The 21985-nt window shown below is 43.6% G+C and overlaps 1 protein-coding gene across 1 annotated transcript in view; it reads right to left on the reverse strand.

Annotated features, from left to right (window-relative positions):
• The window catches only part of wdfy1 (WD repeat and FYVE domain containing 1), a 73277-nt gene that overhangs the window by 43496 nt on the left and 7796 nt on the right, over window positions 1–21985 (reverse strand). Inside the window, exons 3-5 of the mRNA XM_038815025.1 lie at window positions 18509–18582; window positions 12022–12076; window positions 520–670 (exon numbers count right to left, since the gene is read on the reverse strand). Of these exons, the coding sequence (XP_038670953.1) occupies window positions 520–670; window positions 12022–12076; window positions 18509–18582 (280 nt within the window). The remainder of the gene's footprint in view (window positions 1–519; window positions 671–12021; window positions 12077–18508; window positions 18583–21985) is intronic.

Consider the following 21985-nt stretch of genomic DNA (forward strand, 5'->3'; position numbering starts at 1 on the left):
CACTCCTATCCGGGCACGATGTGGCGCGTAGACCATGCCCAATATTTGTTAACTGCTCAAGGATAACTTTCCGACAGATTCTCCAGACAAGAAGGAGTACAAAAAAAATACTTTCTGAAGTAGAGCATCTTCTGGAATTCTGAACTCTCACCTAGTTAAAACAAAATTGAGGAAAAATCAATTCTGAAATATTACGGAGCAAAAAGCTCAGTTTCCATCACATTGCACGCCATGTAGCAGAGATGTGGGGTTAATTTTCCATCCCCGCCTACCGCAGCAACAGTAGTGGGTGGGACGGAAAAGTTTGATGGACCATTTAAAAGGTTGGCTGACCTCCGGCAGGAATTTCCGGTTTGGGGGGGGGGGGTGTGAGACCAGAAAATCCCACCCACAGGATCAGATGTTAAGCAAACCGCATGAAAATGAATACCTTACTCTTCTTCCAGAATATCTCATTGACCAACCTTGATACTGATCTATTTGTCTCGGTGTCCAAAAGAGAATCAGGGTAAAGGATACTGTAAGCAGGAAGCCCATGCACCAAAACAGTGTCTTCCCCGTAGACATCCACTCCTGGTACACATCCAGCTGAGGTATTTGTCATGTCCTGTGCTTATAACCCATTCAGACTCTGGCGAAAATATCACGGCTGAAATACGGTTCTGATGTGCTGGAATGGGAAAGAAAAAGTCACTATTATGAAATGTTAATCGTCATTAAACAAACTTGTGGAAGCTACGTTTGTGTGCCATTACACGATGTACTGCACAAGAGTATTTTTGCCTCAGTTTAACTCACTAATGGAAAAGTGGACAGAATCATAAAATGAGCTTTCCATGTTCTCAGGAATGGAAGAAAGTTCTCCCTACTGAACATTATAAAGAACGGTGTAGAGGTTGTGGGTTTGGAAAGTGTCGACAAAGAAGTCTTGGCAAATTGCTGCAGTACATTTTGTAGATGGCACAGATGTAACCATGGTGCATCAGTAGGGAAAAATTGTCACGGGATCTTTTAAATCTACCTGAAAGACAGTGGTGAGGGTCTCAGGTTTACATTTCACACCATTCCTTTCATAATATACTATTAGTGTAGATTACATACTCCGTCTCGCAGCAGGGCAAGAACACATTACCCAATGTCTGAGGATTGAACCAAAAAGCCAAGAGCAAGTCAAGGTAATGTTAAATGCATCAGTGAAAAATTATTGTTAATGCCCAAGTTAAAGACTATTAAAAGTGAATGAAAGCTAAGCATGCAGCAATTTTTATGCAAGTAAAATTTGTCGGAAAAGCAATTTTTCAAAATTATTAGATGTTGAGCAATATTGGTTCAGGTTTAGTTCTCATTTTTGGTTGCATAAATTAGAACTACAACAGCTGACTTTTCATTTTAATGTACAAATACTATTCCTAGCACCAGACCAATGGAAACCCAGTTGTTCAGCATATAATGTCAATCCCTTCCTACCACACAGTGTCATTGCAATGACACATCATCAGACTGCTAAACCTAATTGCAAGACAGCATGGCTCTGATGATAAAAAATTATTTTTGCAGTTCTTCCCCTGACCTCTCACCGACAAAGCCATCTCAGGAAGATAAAAAAAAAAGGAACAGAAACTACTATGGAAATGCAACACAGCAAGAAACAAATGCTTGGAGACATGTCCAATCAACTGGAATCATTGTTCAAGCAGCCGGGTGATCACATCCTTTTGAGCATCACTATTGGAAAATTCACAAAGTAAAATGCGCTGCATCTACAATGCCTCGCCACGAACAGGCTTCAAGCCAGTTCGGCACTGTTCATTTATGATGAGCAGCATCAGACAAGAAAGTGGGTTAACTAGCACAAGTATCGAATTATTCAGCAGTAAACACATCAGGTTAAAGCAATTAGTACAAAGTGCAATTTAGACATTTAGATTTGTTACCTTTCAACAAAACAATAGGGTTTTTAAAGAAGAAAAGGTTATTCAATGACAGAATACAGTGAACATATACATCCTCAGTATGAAGAAAATTTCTAATTCATCAGTTAAAAAACAAAAAAGGAAAGCAGGGTGACATGATGGATTAGACTTTCAAATCCAGTCTAGAATGCTACAACAGTTTCCTCTGCTGCAAAAATCAAGAACCTAAATCTACCACCAATTAAAGGCAATCTCAACTCTTCAAAGAGCACACAAATCCCCGGTGGTGGTTAAGGGACAAGAAGATAGTTTTTTTTCTTCACCTACAAACCGGAGTCCAGAAACATGTGCATGGGGAGATCATTTTGGAAATATAGGAGTAGGCCATTTGGCTGCTCAAAACTGCTCCACCAATCAAAGAAATCATGGTTGATCTTCTATCTCAAAGCCATTTTCCTACACTACCCTCACAACTTTTAAAGTTTTCAACATCTAGAAAAATATGTATTTCTGCCTTGAATAAACTCAGCCCAAGGGCACAGCCCTGTGTGAAACAATTCCTCCTCATCTCAGTTCTAAATAGCCTGCCCCTTATTCTGAGACTACGGGGGAGATCTTCCGGCTGTTCACATCAGCAGAATCTTCCGTGGCACACTGGCACCTCGGATTTACCGGCGGCATGGGTTGGATTCAAGAGGAATTTCCATTGACAGCAGCAGGATCAGAAGATCCTGCCGCAGGCCAACGGGGGGGGGGGGGGGGGGGGGGGGCACCTCGCACTGCCGGAAAACATGCCATGGGAGGCCAGAGAATCTCGCCCATTGTCCCCAGGTTCTAGAACCCCTCCAGCCAATGGAAATACCCTTTCTGGGACAGCATGGTTCCACAGTGATTAGCACTGCTGTCTCACTGCTCGGAGGACCCAGCTTCGATCCTGGCCCTGGGTCACTGTTCATGTGGAGTTGCACAATCTCCCAGTGTCTGTGTGGGTCTCACCGCCCCCCGCCCCCCCCCCCCCCCCCCCCCCCCCCCCCCCCATAACCCCAAAAGCTGTGTAGGGTAGGTGAATTGGTCACACTATATTGTCCCTTAATTGGAAAACGGAAACACCCGTTCTGCATCTATCCTGTTTAGCTCTGTAAGAATTTTGTATGCTTAAAATACTATTCCTAGCACCATACCAATGGAAAACCAGTTGTCCAGCATACTATGTCAATTCCTTCCTACCATAGGGCCATTGCAATGACACATCCCCACAGGAAGTTGAAGAACAGATATGTAAACAGTGCGGTTCTGAAAATAAAAATTATTTTTGCAGTTCTTTCCTGACCTCTCACGTTCAAAGCCATCACAGGAAGATAAAAAAAGGCAAAAAAAGAAAGAAAAAACAGCAACAGAAATGCAAGACAACAAAAAAAAAAGCTTGGAGACATGTCCAATGAACTGGACTCAACAGAGGAGGTCATCTATTAATGCTTCTAAACTCTCTAGTGAATAAAGCCCAGTCTCTAAAATCTCTCCTCACAGGACAATTTCTGCATCCAGGGATCAGTCTGATGAACATTCATTGCACTCCCTCTATGCCAAGTATATGCTTCCTTGGTTAAGGAGACCACACCTGTGCCCAGAATTCCAGGTGTGATCTCAACTAGGCCCTATACAATTGCAGTAAGACTGTCATACTCCTGAATTCAAATGCTCTTGCAACGAAGGCCAACATTCCATTTGCCTTCCTAATTGCTTGTTGCACCTGCATGTTATTTTTCAGTGGCTTATGAACAAGGACATCTGGTCTCTTTGGACATGAACAGTTCTCGATCACTCACCATTTAGGAAATCCTCTATTTCTGCTCTCCAAGTGGAATACCTTCACGTATTTCCACATTTTGCCATTTGCTATGTCCTTGCACACTCACTTAAGACTGTCTAAATCCCCTTGAAGCCTCTTTGCATGCTCCTCGCAACTGTCATTCCCAACACATTTTAAGTCATCAGCAAATTTGGAAATATTGCATTTTGGTCCACACATCCAAATCATTGATATAGTTACGAATAGCTGGGGCCAAAGCACTGACCCTTACAAGCCAACCGGAGAATTAGCCATTTAGTCCTAATCCGTTTCCTGCGCATTAACAAATCCTCAACCCATGCCGGTATATTACCCCAATTCCACATGCACAAATTTTGCTTACTGACCTGGGGCACAATTCTCCGCCCCCAGCAGGGTCGGAGAATCGCCTGGGGCCGCCGAAATTCCGGCCCCCGCCGTGGCAGAGATTCTCCGCCACCCGGGAAGTGGTGGCGGCAGGAATCTCGCCACTCCAATCGGCGAGGCCCCTGCGGTGATTCTCCGGCCCGGATGGGCCGAAGTCCCGCCGCTGGGAGGCCTCTCCCGCCGCCGAGGTTTGAACCACCTCTGTAACGGCGGGATCAGCGGCGCGAGCGGGCCCCCGGGGTCCTGGGGGGGGGGGGGGGGGTGATCGGACCCCGGGGGGGTACCCCCATGGTGGCCTGGCCCGCGATCGGGGCCCCCCGCTCAGACTCCGGGCCAGTGCCCTGGGTGCACTATTTCTCTTCCGCGGCCGCCGCGGCCTCCGCCATGGCGGAAGCGGAAGAGAAACCCACATTGCGCATGCACCGGTGGTGACGTCAGCGGCAGCTGGTCGCCGATGTCACCACCGGCGCATGCGCCGACTGGCGAAAGCCTTTCGGCCAGCCCCGCTACCAGGGGCACCGGTTTGTTGCGCCAGTCTTCTGGTGCCAACCGCTCCGGCACGGGGCTAGCCCCCAAAGGTGGGGAGAATTCCCTACCTTTTGGGAGGCCCGACCCCCGAGTGGTTGGCGCCACTCCCCTACTCCGGGACCCTCCGTCACGCCGGGTAGGGGAGAATCCAGCCCCTGGTGTGGAACCTTATCGAAAACCTGCTGAAAATTCAAATACACCACATCCACTGGTTCTACCCTACCTATTCTGCTACTTACATCTTCAAATTAACCAACAGGTTTTTCAAACACGATTTCCTATTCATAAATCCACGTTGACTCTTCGCTATTCCACCATGATCTCCCAAGTGTACAGTTATCACATTAGTAATACCAGACTTTTAGCATTTCCGCCCCTACTGATGTCAGGCTAATTTGTCTAGAATTCCTTATTTTCTCTCTCCATCCATTCTTAATATTGGGGTTACATTTTCTACCTTCTAACCTGCAGAAATCATTCCAGAATCTATGATTTTGGAAGATACCACCATTATCGCTCCAACCACTTCTTTCATGTAGCTCATCAGATCCAGGGGATTATCAATTTTCGGTCACATTGATTTCTTTAGTACCACTTTTTTACCAATACTAATTGCTTTCAGTTCCTTGGTTCTCAAAAGAGAAAGATTTTTTTGAAACTTCCTCCACAAAGACAGACACAATTGGGCTGGATTCTCCGTAGCCTGACGCCAAAATGGGGATTGGCAATCGGGCAGAGAATGGATTCCGGTACAGGAATCGGGGCAGGAGCCAGTTTGTGATGCTCCGCCCCCTCCAAACTGGCATCATCGGGACGCAAGCCGTTGCAATGCATTGGTGCTTCATCGATGCTCCGCCCCCGATGGGTCAAGTTACCGACAGCACGGACAACAGGTGATCCAGGGGTCGGAAATCCAGCATGCTGGCTGCGGGTGTCAAGAGGCACCACACTCATCCATGATCCATGCCACTGGCCCAGGGGCTTCTATTAGGGCTGGACAGTGGGTGGGCTGTGGGGTTGGAGTGGGCGGGTTAGGGTTCCAGCATGGCGCAACCAGTGCAGGTCATTGGCCCTGTGCACATGCAGACTGGGACCCGGCGATTCTGCAGCCGTCTTCCGCACAATCTGTGGCTGTTTCACGTGGCACCAGTGCTGGCCCTCATCGGTACTGGAATCGGTGAGGGGTTCACAACGATTTTTCCATCATGAAATTCCCACGGATTCTCTGTACACAGTGGCACTTAGCCTCAGGAATGGAGAATCCAGTGCAAAGAATTTTAGTTTCTCTACCATTTCCATATTCCCCATTATGAATTCTCCTGTCCCTGCTCGTTAGTCTTTGCTCATTTTTTTCCTTTTTACAGATCTATAAATGATTTTACAGTCTATTTTTATGTTTCTCGCTAATTTACTTACACCTTTTATTTTCTCTTTCATCAATTTTTCGGTCCTCCTTTGCTGAATTTTAAAATACTCCCAATTCTCAGGCTCATTACATTTTTGGCAACTTTATAAATCTCTTCCTTTGATCCAATATAACCCTCAACTTCTTGCGTTATTAATGGGTGGATCACATTTCCTGCTGGACTTTTGTGCCTTAAGGAATATATATTTATTGTAAACTATGTATTCTATAAACATTCTTCAAATGTTAACAATTGATGGTCTGTCATCATATCGTTGAAATCTACCTCAACCAACTTACCTTCGTAGTTTTGTTTCTTTAGATTTTTAAGACCTAGTTTCGGATTGAAATGTAATCACTTTCAAACTTAAATGTACAATTCTATTATATTATGGTCACCCATCTCTAAATGCTCCTTTTGTAATTTGATTTGTTAGCTTTTCCTCATTACACAATATTAGATCAAAATAGCCAGTTCTCAAGTTAGTTCTTCAACATATCCTTTTAAAATACCATCTCGTGTATATTCCTGGGCTTTGTCCTCCACAGCATTACTGCTAATTAGACTTACCCAATCGATTTGTAGATTGAAGTGCCTCATGATTACACTGGATACATGAACTTTCAATTTCCTGATTTATACCACTACAATTTGGTGGCCTATAAAGAACTCTTACCAATGTTTGCTGCCCCTTGCTGTTTCTTAGCTCCACACAAACTGACTCTACTTCCTGATCTTCCAATCGAAGATTCACTCTCACAAATATACTGATATTATCCTTTATTAACAGTGCTACCCCACCTCATTTTCCTTTTTGCCTATCCTTCCGAAATGTTGAATACCCTTCAACATTCAGGTCCCAGCCTTGGTCACCCTGCAGCCACATCTTTGTAATGGCAATTTGGAAAGGTTTGTTTACCACAATTTGTACTGTAAATTCATCTACTTTGATGCAAATGCTGCATGCATTCAGATATGGAACCTTTAGTTCTGTTTTTTTAATGATTTTCACAACCTCTAGACTTATCTGCTAGTGAATTCTTAACTTTATATCCTCGTCTCTTCCTGCCACACACTGATAGCCATTTTCATCATTGCTACCTTTCCTCTCTCTTTAAAAAAAAAATCTTCCCTCACATGAGCCCTCATCTCCCCTATTTAGTTTGAGGCCCTTTCTACCACCTTAGTTGTACAACTCACCTGAACACGTGTTCCAGAACAGTTTAGGTGAAGATCATTTCAATGGTACAGCTCCCATTTCCCCAGTACTGGTGTCAATGCCTCACAAATCAAAACTGCTTTCTCCCACACCAATCTTGGAGCCACACATTTAACTCTCCGATCTTGCTTACCGTATGCTAATTTGCTCAAGGTTTTAGTTATAATCAAACAATTATTACCTTTGAGATTAAAGATTTATTTTTTTATAAATATATACCCTAGCTGCTTATACTCCAAGTAGAACCTCTTTCCTGGCCCCAACTATGTCAGTGGTACCAATATGGATCCCCCTCCTCCCACGACAAGTTCCTTTCCAGATATCCCAAACTCTGGCAACAGGCAGACATCACAGACCTTCTCGACTTGTGCTCACAGATTGTAGGACTGTGGTCATCTTCCTGACTATATTGTCCCCAACTACCATCACCTCCCGCCTGCTTGAATGGCTTATTTACCATGTTGGCACAGTCAGTTCGCTCATCCACCCTGCAGCACTCGCTTTCTTCTGCACAAGCTGACAAAAACGTCAAACTGGTTGGACAATTGCAACGGCTGATGCCCCTCCACTTTTACATTCTTTACCGGTCTCACGCGCAGTCGCACCCTCCTGTCTCTCACTATGGACCAAATCGGTTGACCTCATCCCAAGGGACTCAACTGCCTCCTGGAACAAAGCATCTAGGTCATTTTCTCCCTCCCTGATTCACTGCAGTGTCTGCAGCTTGGCCTCCACATTAATGACACAGAGCTGTAGCTCCTCCAGCCAGTCACTGCACATCAGCTGCTTTGGGTCACTCAGGTGTCCAAGAGGACCCACATCCTGCAGCTGCCATATATCAACTGCCCAGCTATATTTATAGTTTTTAATTAATTAAATGATTAATCTTACAGATCAAATATTAATTAGCCCGATCTACTTATATACATTATTATTTCAGTCAATGTTCTTTTTACCACGATTAAAGTTCCCTAGTTAAGATAAATAGGAAACATTCACCAGCCTCCCTAGTTAAAATAAATAGGAAATATTCACCAGCCAACCTAATAAGATTTACTACTATTAGCAAACATTCTACTACTAATAAAACCTTGAATTACCAGAGTTTTGAAAGGTAAATGAGAAAAATACTCTGACCAATAAACTACCTGCTTTCCTGTGACACCACACGGCTCACTCAGAACCCAACGGCTCCCTCATGGAGCTACACCGTAGTAGTCGGTTCTTTTGTGAAGTCTGGCCAGCTGCTCTCACATTTTAAAAAAATAAATAAAGTCTCTTATAAAGGTAGCTGCTTTAGTAAACAGCACCACCTCCCTCACTGCACCAAATTCCCTCACTTACTAAATTTCAAATATCACACTCGCTGTCTATGTGCTTGCTTACTTTTAACCAGATTTACTGGGCCAGAAACACATGGAATTGGATGGAATTCTTACCCTTCCCAATATTACTGTCCAATGAAGGTCAATGTCAGTTTCATTACCGAGAGGTTTGCTTAGAACTGATTCTCTCCAACCTAGCTCTCTTGCAACATCCTATAGTAAACCCAACTCTAAACTAATCCCATCTGGTTTGACCTTCTGACTCAGTCGACCCGAGATGGTCTTTGAGAACCTTCACATTTTCCCTGGTCCGATTATTACCTTAAACAATGTTATTCAAGCAAGCAAAGGAGATTTAATACTTCCCCCCCCCCTGTTAAATCTAGTATTACGTCTTTGTTCAAGTGGCTGCTTCATGTAAATATTTTATTGTATCTGACACCTTGGTCAGTATAAATTACCTCAAGATAACCCTCCATTTCTAGTATCTAGAAATATCTAGTTTGGTTCACCATTTGATGGCCCCTTGAGAAAGAGTGGGGAAATGAGACACCTCTACTCCTTCAACAGATCTTAGTGGACAGGTTGGGTGATACGTTCCACAGTCTGGGGCTCTTGGTCACAATTGCACTTTGGGTCATCCCTTATTTTCTACTTCGGGAGATGGGGTTGCATTGTCCAAGCCCTACGCAGATTCAGCTGAACATCCGAGAAACGTTGAAGCCAGAGAGCACTGCTGTTGGGTCAGAGGATGAGGTTTTTCTAAGTTGCATAGCTCCCACTATTCCACTGGTCTGGGTAGTGGCTTGGTATCAGTCATGTAAATGTTAGCTGCTGTTTCCCAGAATGGTTGGTACAATTTTAGAGCTTCCTTGGTAGAATTTTCAACTTTTCGTGAATGGGAAAGTCAGTGTTGCTCATGATATTTTCCATTTTATGGGGCAGCAATGCGAATAGCTAGAGGGGCAATGTGGGACAATGCTGGGAGCCATTTTGTTGTAGGGGACTCAAGTCCCTGGCACTATGGCAGCATTGATCTGTACGTTCATGATCTTTGTGTAACAGCTGCAGCAATTTTTCATTTTCGGTCAAGTTGAGAGGATGAGGCTGATTGGCAAGAATACTGTCCAGGGTGACACCCAAGTGGGCAGAGGGAGGAAGGGAGTCAAGGGTAAGTCACCTTGTACAGGAGGAACCATTGACTTCTTTCCCATGAGATCATTGTATGGATGGAATGGCAACACAACTGCTGTTTTAAAACATTAAAAACTTTCAAGGTGATCAACCAGAAATCACCACAGTGAAGACAAAAGGAAAATTAATATAATCTGATTTGGCTTCCCACGATGCTCCGCCCCCAATGGGCCGTGTTTCCTATGGCGCAGGACACATGTGGTCTCAGCCATGTGGGAATCCGGTGTGGCAGCTGCGGACTGTGTCCAGTACCGCCACACACGTCTTGCTGGGGGGGGGGGGGGGGGGGGGGTTGCTTGGGGGGGGGGGGGGGGAAGAGAAAATCGCAGATGGCAGGTCAGGTCCATGCTCTGCCGGTGCCATGTTGTACGCCGCGACTGCGGAAAGTCAGTAGCCGTGGGCATGCGCGGCCGTTTTCGGCATGGGAGGCGGGAGTTTCACTCGGTGCCGGTGCTAGCGGCGGAATTGGTGAGGGGTTGCCGCCGTTTTTTGTGGGTCGTAAAAGACAACACATGCTCCGCTGGCGCCGGCAGTTAGCCGCTGAAACAGAGAATCCAGCCCCCCATTTTGTTTCAAAATTGAGATAATTTTAAAAATGAGGTTGCTCGTCGGTCCTCTAAAAAGGAAGGCTAATAGTTTTATATTTCAAATACACGAAAGGACAATCTTTTTGTTTATTTACTTATTCCATTGCTACCGACATTTTGCCTTTCTTCCATTTTGACACTTAACCATCCTTGCCCTTCATCCAGTTGCATACTCTTTCCCCGCACCCCCTGCCTATCCCTCTCACCTCCTTTCTGGTTCTGTACGTGATTAGAAGCCGTTCCTCTTCAATACTTCCAGTTCTGATGAAAAGTCATCAACTTGAAAAACTGGCCTGAATTTTAGCCACAAAAAAAAGTATAATTTGGGCTGGCTTTGGGTCAGGATTTAAAAATCTGAACCCTGCCCCCAACTTGCCCACTTCCAGGTTTCAAGGATGTAGACAAAGGGCAGGCAGCCAACTCTCTCCGAGGAGGTGGGCTGACAATCTAAATATTTTAATAAGGTGGCAGAAAATCATTTAATCTGCTTTGCAGAAAGCTGGATTTCCAAAACATGATCAGTGGATGGGCAGCATGGTGGTGGAGTGGTTAGCACTGTTGCCTAAGGCACCGAGGACTCGGGTTCAATCCCGACTCCGGGTTCATGTCCGTTTTGAGTTTGCACATTCTCCCAGTGTCTGCATGGGTTTCACCCCCACAACCCAAAGATGTTCAGGTTAGGTGAATTAGCCATGCCAAATTGGCCCTTAATTTGAAAAAACTAATTAGGTACTCTAAAAATTTAGTAAACAAAATATGATCAGTGCAGGATGGCAATATTGCACAAAATACAAAATTGGCATCTTTGAGCCTAACCTACCTAATTTTCAAAGTGTCAGAGCAGACAATTTTCAATGGACAATTTGTAAACAGACTACAAATTTGTTTTAAAAAACCCATCAGCTCCCATGACATTATGTTGGTGGGTGTGGGGAGGAAAATGTTAGATGCATTGGGAGGAGTTCAGCAAAAAATGTGCAGAACCAAATGACCGTTTATCATCCAAAATATGTAACATTAAATCCCCATCAATTGCATGCTCACCAACAATATCACTTTGCAGCTCTTTACAAAATGCCTTGCAGGTGGTCGCCTATTTAAGCCACCAACTGAAGAACATGCATAATGTAGGGGCATTAATGGTTTAGCACAGTGGGCTAAACAGCTGGCTTGTAATGCAGAACAAGGCCAGCAGCGCGGGTTCAATTCCCGTACCGGCCATCCTGAACAGGTGCCAGAATGTGGCGACTAGGGGCTTTTCACATGATCAGTAACTTCAGTGAAGCCTACTTGTGACAATAAGCGATTATTGTGTCAGTAAGATCCATGGTGGGGAAAGGAAACTAGAGAAAATCTTCCATGCGAGCCATTTTTATTGATATACATTCCCAATTGAAAAGCCAGCTCAGTTAAATAAATAGTGCCAAGATTTTCCTCCAGCAAATACAAGACCATAATCCGTCTCTCTCGTCAGCTAAACCCAGTTATAAATCACAATACTCCCGTTGATTTACCAAGACAGCAGTCGGCTCATAAAGCAGAATTTTAAAGAACGAACGTTTTTGGTTCTGCTGACATTTGTCTCAAATAGTGAACAGAAAAATAAAGTTTGTTGACCACAGTACTTAACGTACCTGGATAAGTCTTTACATAAGTCATCTTATTGAAATCTTCAGCCATGAGGAACTCCTAAAAAAGGAATATATAGAAATGCTTACACTGTCATTAAAATACCATAGCAGATCTCCATAAGCTAAAGCATAGGGAATGTGAAGGTCAGGAGTCTGATAATGTAATATTTTTATTTTTGTAGCTGCATACACTTTCTTTAGAGAATAGCATACGGTAGTGGAATAGTGTGCTGGCATCTCTCTAACCAGCATGTAGGGTGGTTAGTCCATTACAGAGGGAGAGTTTATAGGTTCCCACATCCATTGGACATGAGGATTCTGCTGGATACCAACTTCGAATTCAGAAATAAAGCCCTGGTCTCCACTCGCTGTGAATGTCCCAGAGCAGAGTTCAAACCTTTCAGCTCCTAATACTGAGGCTGGAATGCTACCAATGACCCACAGGTTCTCTTGATGTTATGTAATGCACAATGTATCATTCTTCTGCCAAGTACAATTGTTGTGTATATTTTTGCAGTCATAAAACCCTTTCTGGACTGTTTAAAAGGCATTTTTCTTTAAACAAACCCTCAGTCAAAATTAACTAGGATGTATTCGCTGTTGTTGAAAATGTTCTGTATTTTGGAAATGCTGGGTTTAAAATAAAAACGATGACATTTAAATCTGCCATTATGATCACTCGACACAAATATCTTCTTGACCACAACATGGATGGACATCATACCCTAACGATTGCTGGTGGTCCTAGCAACGGAAAGGTGTGCAGCAGCCACTCACTTAAAATGTCATGTTAATTGGTGCTGAGCTCTAGATTTTCAAGTATGTGCTCACATAGCTAACTTGCAAATATGCCTTCCAGCCGCTAGACATTCAGCAACTGTTCATCCAAAACTTTCCTCATCAGCTATCTGATAATAATTTGCCTTCAGCATGGTGAAAGGCACTCTGCAGAGCGTGGTTATTATTGATGCAAGCTGATGTCCTGAATATCCAGGTCACAGCACATTCACCAAAAGCTTAATACAGATTTGCATCACATTAAGTTTTGGCAAAGAATGGTTTTCTGTCCAGAGAATTCCATAGGAGGTTAATCGAGGCCAAAGTCCTCCCTCAATGTATGTGTCCCTGACCTTTCATATTAAGGATAAATACTTTTTGGGACTGGGATATAGAGACATTTATGCAATCAGAGGGTTATAAATCTTTGAAATGCTCTGCCTCACCAGTGTTGGGTATATCCAAATCAAAGATGGATACATTTTCACATTTTCTCAAAACACCAAGTTATATGGGGAAAATGGATAATGGGAAAATAGAGGTCAGACAAAAATTGTGCTTATGTTGAATAACTGTAGCCTAGAGGGCACAAAGTCTACTCTTGCTCCTATTTCCTATATGCTTATCAAACTCACGAGTTTCCCCTTCAATTTCTTAATGTGCATTTTGCAGTGTCATTGCACTGAACTAATAACTGCACCAAGTGACTCTGGTAAAGATAAAATCAGATTATATTGTTAGGATCCTCGATGAGAACCCAACTATTTGTAATTTGTAAAAGTGAGGAAATGTTATCACTCCTGTGGTGCAGTAACAACACTAACCCATACATGTCTTTTATGTGAAAACAAACTTTAAATGCAGAATTAACCACATTAACAACAGAGAAATAGCTTTACATTGAACAGTTCTCAAGTCAAAGAAAAAACCTTAACTTACTTCCCAAACCTGCCTCTGCATTCCAATTAAGCAAGCCAATATATGTCAAATATCACTCATGAATAAAAGTTAACAACCAGCTTTCTACTTGATTTTCGCTATGCAGAATATTTAGGCGAGAACATCTTGCAGGACCAAAACTGAAACACCTCTGTTCAGATTAAAATCCTGGGAAGAACTTTTCAGACAGACCTGGCTCCTCCCCTTAATTACATCATCTGTACCCAAAGCACAAGGTACAATTGAGCAGAGTCAGCTTCGATGGCTGTATGTATTGAGCAGATGCACACGAGATGGCTCCCGCCAGGGCTCTGCATTTTTAGTCGTTTTTGACCAGTTTCTGGGAATACTTTTGCTTAAAATCCCACGTGATTAATGGTATAAGGTGCCTACATAAGGGAATTGCCCAGAAGGACGAGGGAAAATACAGCTGAAGAAAGAAATTCATTGATGGAATCAGAGGCTTCTCGGGGCTCTTCGTTGAAGAAAATGGCTGAGGCTGCTGCTGCGACTCTGTCCACTCCATTAACAGCCAAGATACTTACTGGCACCTTGGCGGCTAAATTCGAGAAACAGAGACAGTTCATAGAAGTGGCCCTGGTTCCTATTCGGTCGGCATTGGAGAAAACAAAAGAGTTGGTAAAAGGGACAGTCTGCCGACGGTGATGACAGATTTTTACTTGTTTTGTCTTGCTGGTCGGTTTGGTGACCATATTGGGTGGGCCTGGCGTTTGTACTCTCTAAACAGTAGTTGGAAAACTCCTCTTAGTGGAAATGGCTGACTCCAGTTCAAAGTGGGTGGGAAGCCCCCAACTTGTTTGGTCATTTGGAATGCAAGGGGGTGACCGAAAAAGGTCAAGGGTATTTGACCACCTGAAAAGTACTGATGTGATGTTTCCGCTGGACAGTATCTGCTGTAAGGGTCAAGACTATGTTGCGGAAGGGGTGGGTGAGTCAAGAATTTCACTCAGGCTTCAAAGGAAGCCCACAGGGGGCTTCCTCCTCCTCCTCCTCCTCCTCCTCCTCCTCCTCCTCCCCCCCCCCCCCCCCCCGAGGCTGCACTCAGCGTTATTTCCTGCACTGAGGAGCTGCAGCAAGCGGAAGAGATCGGGGGGTGGAATCTGGAGGCAATTTAAAAATTACATCCCGATCTCTCGACTCGACACCCCGGCGCACTCCCAGGCACCTCCCGGTGACCGAACTTACTTATAAAAGAGAGACACACAAGGGTGAAGATCTTCTATTCTGCCTAGTGCCTCAGCTTGCTTGGGTGACCTTATGGAGCTTCTATATTTTGAGAAGGTCAATAAATAATAGTAATAATCTTTATTATTGTCACAAGTAGGCTTACATTAACACTGCAATGAAGTGACTGTGAAACTCCCCCAGTCGTCATACTACGGCGCCTGTTCGGGTACAGCAAGGGAGAATTCAAAATGTCCAATTCGCTTAACAAGCACGTCTTTCGGGGTTTGTGGAAGGAAATTAGAGCACCTGGAGCAAATCCACACAGACACAGGGAGAACGTGCAGACTTTGCACAGACAGTGGCCCAAGCCAGGAATTGAACCCAGGTCCATGGTGCTGTGAAGCAACAATGCTAACTACTGTGCTACCATGCCACCCTTAAGTACACCATCAGGCAGTCAGTAGAGGGACTCTACCTCGGATGATAGCCATTAATTTCCTTTTTTAAAGATTTAGTTGCCATCAGCTGTTAAGGGTTTTGTTTGTCGTTTTTATTTTGGGGGAGTTAAGATTGGATGTTTTAGTGTTCGTTGCCTGTGCTTTTTTTAAAATATTGAAACTTGAAGCATCTGTTTTATATTAATGTCATTTTGTTCAAATGAAATAAGTTTTCAATAAAGATATATTTTTTTTAAAAGCAGAGTCAGCATTGCTTCATGAAAGGGAAATCATATCTGACTTATGTATTAGAGTTTTTCGAAGAAATCTCTGCCAGAGTGGATAGAGGGGAACCAGTAGATGTGTTGTATTTGGATTTCCAGAAGGCGTTCGACAAGGTACCTCACAAAAGGCTAATTCATAAGATAAGAGCCCATGGTGTTGTGGTAGTACCTTGGCGTGGATAGAGAATTGGCCAATGGGCAGGAAAAAGCAAGTAGAATAAGGGGTCCTTTTCTTTTTAGGTAGGTGACCTGTAATCAGTTGAGTTCCACAGGGATCAGTGCAGGGACCACAACTGTTTACAATATGTATCAGTGACTTGAAGAAAGGAAGCAAATGTGGGGTTGGTTTAGCACAGTGGGCTAAACAGCTGACTTGTAATGCAGAACAATGACAGCAGTGTGGGTTCAATTCCCGTACCAGCCTCCCCGAACAGGCGTCGGAATGTGGCGACTAGGGGCTTTTCACAGTAACTTTGTTGAAGCCTACTTGTGACAATAAGTGATTATGTAACCAAATTTGCAGATGACACAAAAATAGGTGGAAAGGCAAGTTGCAAGAGGGGAAGTCTTGCTGCAACAGTACAAAGTACTGGTGAGACCACATCTGGAATACTGTGAGCAGTTTTGGTCCCCTTATTTAAGGAAAGATATTATTTCATTGGAGACAGTTCCGAGTTTCACTAAGCTGATCCCTGGTATGGATGGATTGTCTTATGAACAAAGGTTGAACAGGTTTGGACACTACTCATTGGAATTTAGAAGAATGAGAGGTGATCTCATTGAAACATAGGATTCTTAAGGGGCTTGACAGGGTAAGTGATGATAGGATGTTTCCTTTTGTGGGAGAGTCTAGGACCAGAGGGCAGTATGGTGGCACAGTGGTTTGCATTGCTGCCCCACAGCACCAGGGCCTCAGATTCTTGGGTGACTATCTGTGTGGAGTTTGCACATTTTCCCAGTGTCTGATTGGGTTTCCTCTGGGTGCTTTGGTTTCCTCCCACAGACCAAAGATGTGTAGGTTATGTTAAAGGGGTTACTGGGATAGGGTGGAGGAGTGGGATTCAAGGTTGAGAAGATAGGGCCTTCATGGAGAACTTCTGCTGATATAGGAAATGAAGCCACACTGTTGGCGTTGTTCCACATCAGCCAAACCAGCCGTCTAACCAACTGAGCTAACTGACTCCCTCAATGTCGGTTGATTACATTCTTTGTTCATGTGCATCATCTCAATGCCAGCATTTATCGCCCATCCCCAATTGTCATTGAACAGCATGAGCCACCTTCTTGAACACTGCAGCTCATGGAGGTGTAATCATACCCACACACTTGTTGACAGGCAGAGAGTGCCAGCATTGTGACCCAGTGACAATGAAGAAATAGCAATATAGCAAGTCTGGATGGTGTGAAACTTGGAAAGGAAATCACAGCTGGTGATGTGCCCATGCACAAAACGTAGCTGGGGCCAAACTTGGGGTGTAATTTCAAAGGATTAGATGATAGCTCTTGGGACTAAAGGGATCGATAGATATGGGGAGCTGGGGTTAAATCAGGGTATCGAATTTGATGATCAGCAACAATCATAATGAATGGCGGAGCAGGCTTGAAGGGCCGAATGACCTGCTCATGCCTCTATTTTCCATGCATGTTTCTATGTATCTGCCTCCATTTTCCTTATGTGGTAGGGGTCATGAATTTGGAAGGTGCATTGTCGAGTTGTTGCAAATCCATCAAGCAGACAATACACACTGCTGCCTGCTGCCACTGTGGATCGGTGGTGGAGGGAGTGAGGGATGGGATGCTGAGCCAGCGGGCTGCTCTGTCTTGCTGAGTGTTGTTAGAGCTGCACTCATTCAAGCAAGAGAAGTGGATTCCATCAAACTCCTGTCGGTGGTGGAGTTACTCTCTGCAGAATTCCCAGCATCTGACCTGTTGTAGCCAAAGTATTTATATGGCTGTTCCAGTGATGTTTCTGATCAATGGTATAACTCAAGACGTTGATTGTGACAATGATGGTAATGGCGCCAAGTATCATGGGGAGAGTCATATTCTCCTTTGATGGAGATGATCATTGTGGCACTTACATGGTACAAATGCTACTTGCCAGTTTTCAGCCTAAGCCCAATTGTTGCTGCATGCAGGAATAGCCTACTTCAAAACATGAGGAGTTGGAAATTGTGATGAACATTGCAATTATTGAACATCCCCCAATTCTGACCCGATGTCAGAAGAAATCTCATTGGTGACGCAGTTGAAGATGCTTGGGTCCAAAACATTACCCGAGGAACTCTGAACAGTGTTTTGAGATGGAGATGATTCTGATCTGCATGAACTCAATGGACAAGCTACTTTATTTGAAAGCCTCAATTCAGTTTGTACAGTTGCTCCCTTAAAACAGAGTCAAGATGTTAAACTGGGTGCATTAGTATGGCTGTCTCAAAATCCTCATTCCAGAATCAGGCAGCACAGTGTTAAATCCATCATCACCTAAAGAATTCAGGATCTGAGCTAGATAATCTAGGGAACTAGAAGTGAACAGTTTATCCCTCTAAAGAAAATTACCCAAGACCATTCTTGGAGGAAAACAGTTGGTTCAAGTGAAAGACTGAATAGGTCACTGTGGAATGGGAAAGTGTAGCCAGCAAAAAACAAGCCACAAAACAAAAAAAGTGATATTAATAATTCAGTGCAACAAATTAACAAATGAAAGCTAGTGTACTTACGGCTTTGCTGAAGTCTGAGTAAGACAATGCAATGAACGTTGTGCCCAACACTGAACATAAAACCCACAGATTTTTTAAATATTATGTTTCAGCAAGATATCTTTCTGACTGCAACAGAGATAGGACATTCTGCAGGCATACATACCACAATCGCTCCATTATCCTGCCCTATAAAAATTCGTTTGCTGTCAGGATTGTAGGAAATGGCAGTGCAGGGTGCTTTAAAAGTAAAAGTGGATAAATAACATTAGTGGTTCACATCACAATACATCTACAATATTCTTTAAAGGAATACTTTAAAAAGCATGTACAAACTTATTTGTAAGAATAAAAGTGGTACCCATTTCTGCTTCTGACTTTTAAAAAAACTTGGATTTAGGTAGGTGATGCAGCCACCATTCAACCATTACAACTTGCCCACGTTTATTTTTGAAAAACGCAAACACCAAAGCTGAAAAAGCAAATGAGTGTTGAACAAAGTCTCTGATTCACCAATTTCCAAACAGTTAGATATAGAATTAAAATAATATGCTCAATATTGAGCCCGTCAATATTATTCCCGTAACAGCCGCTGGAATGTGGCGACTAGGGGCTTTTCACAGTAACTTCATTGAAGCCTACTCGTGACAATAAGCGATTTTCATTTCATATTGTGATTCCACAATGTTTCGTGCTATTTGCATTGTTATTGCCCAGATTAAGTGGTTATTTAGATATAAACTATGTTCCTTGGTCATGGTACCTGCAAGTGTAAGATATCTCCACATCTATGTTTGTGCAAGTGGTGCAAAACCATTTCAAAATATTCTTAATTTTGGTTTAAACTGACATTTTGCAAGAGTCGGTGATGTTTCATTAAATCCAGTTTTAATTTTTCCCATTGCTACACTATACTCAAAGCCAAACATCTGGACTTGGATAATTGGCAGTATGCTGTAATTTTCCCAGGATAAGCTTTAAAAATACAAGCTTTCAGAAGACAGGATAAGAAGAGGCACGTGAGAAGATTGTAGATGCAACAGCGCTCATGAAAACCTTTCAAAAATGGCAATATATCAAAACAGCTAGAAGTAATTGACTGTCTCATGTGATGGTATCACAGGATAGCACATCATAACATCCGCAGCTTAAAATAATCTTCTGTTTGTTTACGTGACCAATGCTGAAACCTTTAATGACAGTGAGAGGGCTTCGGCTTTGAAAAATAAAATGAAGCCAAGGCTGTCACAGATATTTGCTTCACATTTGATTTGATTTATTGTCACATGTACCGAAGTACAGTGAAAAGTATTTTCCTGCGGTCGAGGGAGCATACACAATACGCACCTATGTACTGACAAAAAGAATAATCAACAGAGCACATTAACAAATGTTACATCGGCAAACAGTGATTGGTTACAGTGCGGAATAAGGGATCAAACAAAGCAAATACATGAGCAAGAGCAGCACAGGGCACGTGAATAGTGTTCTTACAGGGAACAGATCAGTCCGAGGGGGAGACGTTGAGGAGTCTTGTAGCTGTGGGGAAGAAGCTGTTCCTATGCTTGGATGTGCGGGTCTTCAGACTTCTATACCTTCTGCCTGATGGAAGGGTCTAGAACAGGGGTGGGCAAACTACGGCCCGCGGGCCGCATGCGGCCCGCCAAAGGTATTTCTGCGGCCCACCAAGTCATTTTAAAAAAAAATATTTTAAAAATTTTTTTTTTTTTTTTTTTTAATTTTTTTTTTAAGGTTAATGGGGGGGGGCTGTTGGGTTACTTACTGGTATAGGGTGGATACGTTGACTTGAGTAGGGTGATCATTGCTAGGCACAACGTCGAGGGCCGAAGGGCCTGTTCTGTGCTGTACTGTTCTATATGAGGCGCCCAGAATCATAACCGGGTGAAGTAATTATTTTACTTAATATACTATGCGGCCCTTTGTGAATTATGAATTTCTGAATGTGGCCCTTGCACGGAAAAGTTTGCCCACCCCTGGTCTAGAAGAAGGCAATGCCTGGATGGGAGGGGTCTCTGATAATGCTGTCTGCCTTCCTGAGGCAGCGAGAGGTGGATACAGAATCAATGTGAGAGTGGCAAGCTTGTGTGATGCGTTGGGCTGAGTTCACCACACTCTGCAGTTTCTTGCGATCTTGGACTGAGCAGCTGCCATACCAAGCTGCGATGCAGCTGGATAGGAGGCTCTCTTATCGCACATCTGCAAATGTTTGAGAGAGTCGATGCAGACATGCCGAATTTCTTTAGCTTCCTTAGGAAGTAAAGACGTTGTTGGGCTTTCTTGACTGTTGCATCAACGTGAGTGGACCAGGACAGACTATTGGTGATGGTGTCCCCAGGAACTTGAAGCTATTGACCATCTCCACTTCAGAGCTATTGATGCACACGGGAGTGTGTGTTATGTTCCGCTCCCTGAAGTCGATGATCAGTTCCTTGGTCTTTCCGACATTTAGAGAGAGGTTGTTTTCGGTACACCATGCAACCAAGTGATTTATCTCCCTTCTGTAGTCTGCTTTGTCATTGTTTGAGATACGGCCCACCACAGTCATATCATTCACAAACTTATAGATTGATTTGGAGTTAAATCTTGCCACACGGTCATGTGTGTATAGGGACTACAATAGAGGAGTGAGCACACATCCTTGTGGGGCCCCGGTGTTGAGGACTATTGTAGAGGAGGTGCTGTCGCCTATTCTGACAGATTGCGGTCTGTTGCTGAGGAAGTCAAGCATCCAGCTGCACAGGGAGGGGTCAAGCCCGAGATTGCAGAGTTTAGTTATTAGTCTTGTCGGAATAATGGTGTTGAAAGCAGAGCTGTAGTCAATGAACAGCAGTCTTACGTAGGTGTCCTTTCTGTCAAGGTGTTCAAATGTTGATTGTAGAGCCAGGGAGATAGAATCTGCGCTGGACCGGTTGCGGTAATATGCACTGCAATGGATCGAGACTGTCTGGGAGGCTGGCAGTGATCCGTCTCATGACTCGCCGCTCAAAGCATTCCATGATAACAGACATCAGGGCCACCAATCGGTTTCGTTGAGGCAGACTACCTTGCGCTTCTTTAATAGCACTGGAATTATGGTGATATTCATGAAGGAGGTAGGGACTTCAGAGCGGAGGAGTGAGTTGTTGAAGATATCTGCGAAGACATTCGCCAGCTGGTCAGCGCAGGCTGCAGGTTTCCGAACCCAATATTAGTCCAAATTCAGATCATCCGGCCATATCTGAAATTACACTTCAATCCCGAGTTTGAAAATCAAAAGACTTCATGCAGTAATAATATATTGCCAGTGCAGGAAGGATTATAACATTAAGCAGTGACTTTGGAATGTAGTTGTCTATATTTCTTCGTAAAATCTGGGCATATCGAGCAATGAAATAATCTTGTGCATGTATCTGCATTGAAGTAGCAACCATCAGGTCCCCGGTATGTCCCAAAGTATATACATCACTTTGGAAGCTTTATGTTGCCAAATATTGCAATTTACATTACAATTTGACATTACCAGTGGCAGTAGATAATGGGGAGCCAACGGATGTGGTATATCTGGATTTTCAGAAAGCCTTTGACAAGGTGCCACACAAAAGGTTGCTGCATAAGATAAAGATGCATGACATTAAGGGTAAAG

Source organism: Scyliorhinus canicula, chromosome 13 (assembly GCF_902713615.1).
Source record: "Scyliorhinus canicula chromosome 13, sScyCan1.1, whole genome shotgun sequence".
In the NCBI taxonomy this organism is placed as follows: Eukaryota; Metazoa; Chordata; class Chondrichthyes; order Carcharhiniformes; family Scyliorhinidae; genus Scyliorhinus; species Scyliorhinus canicula.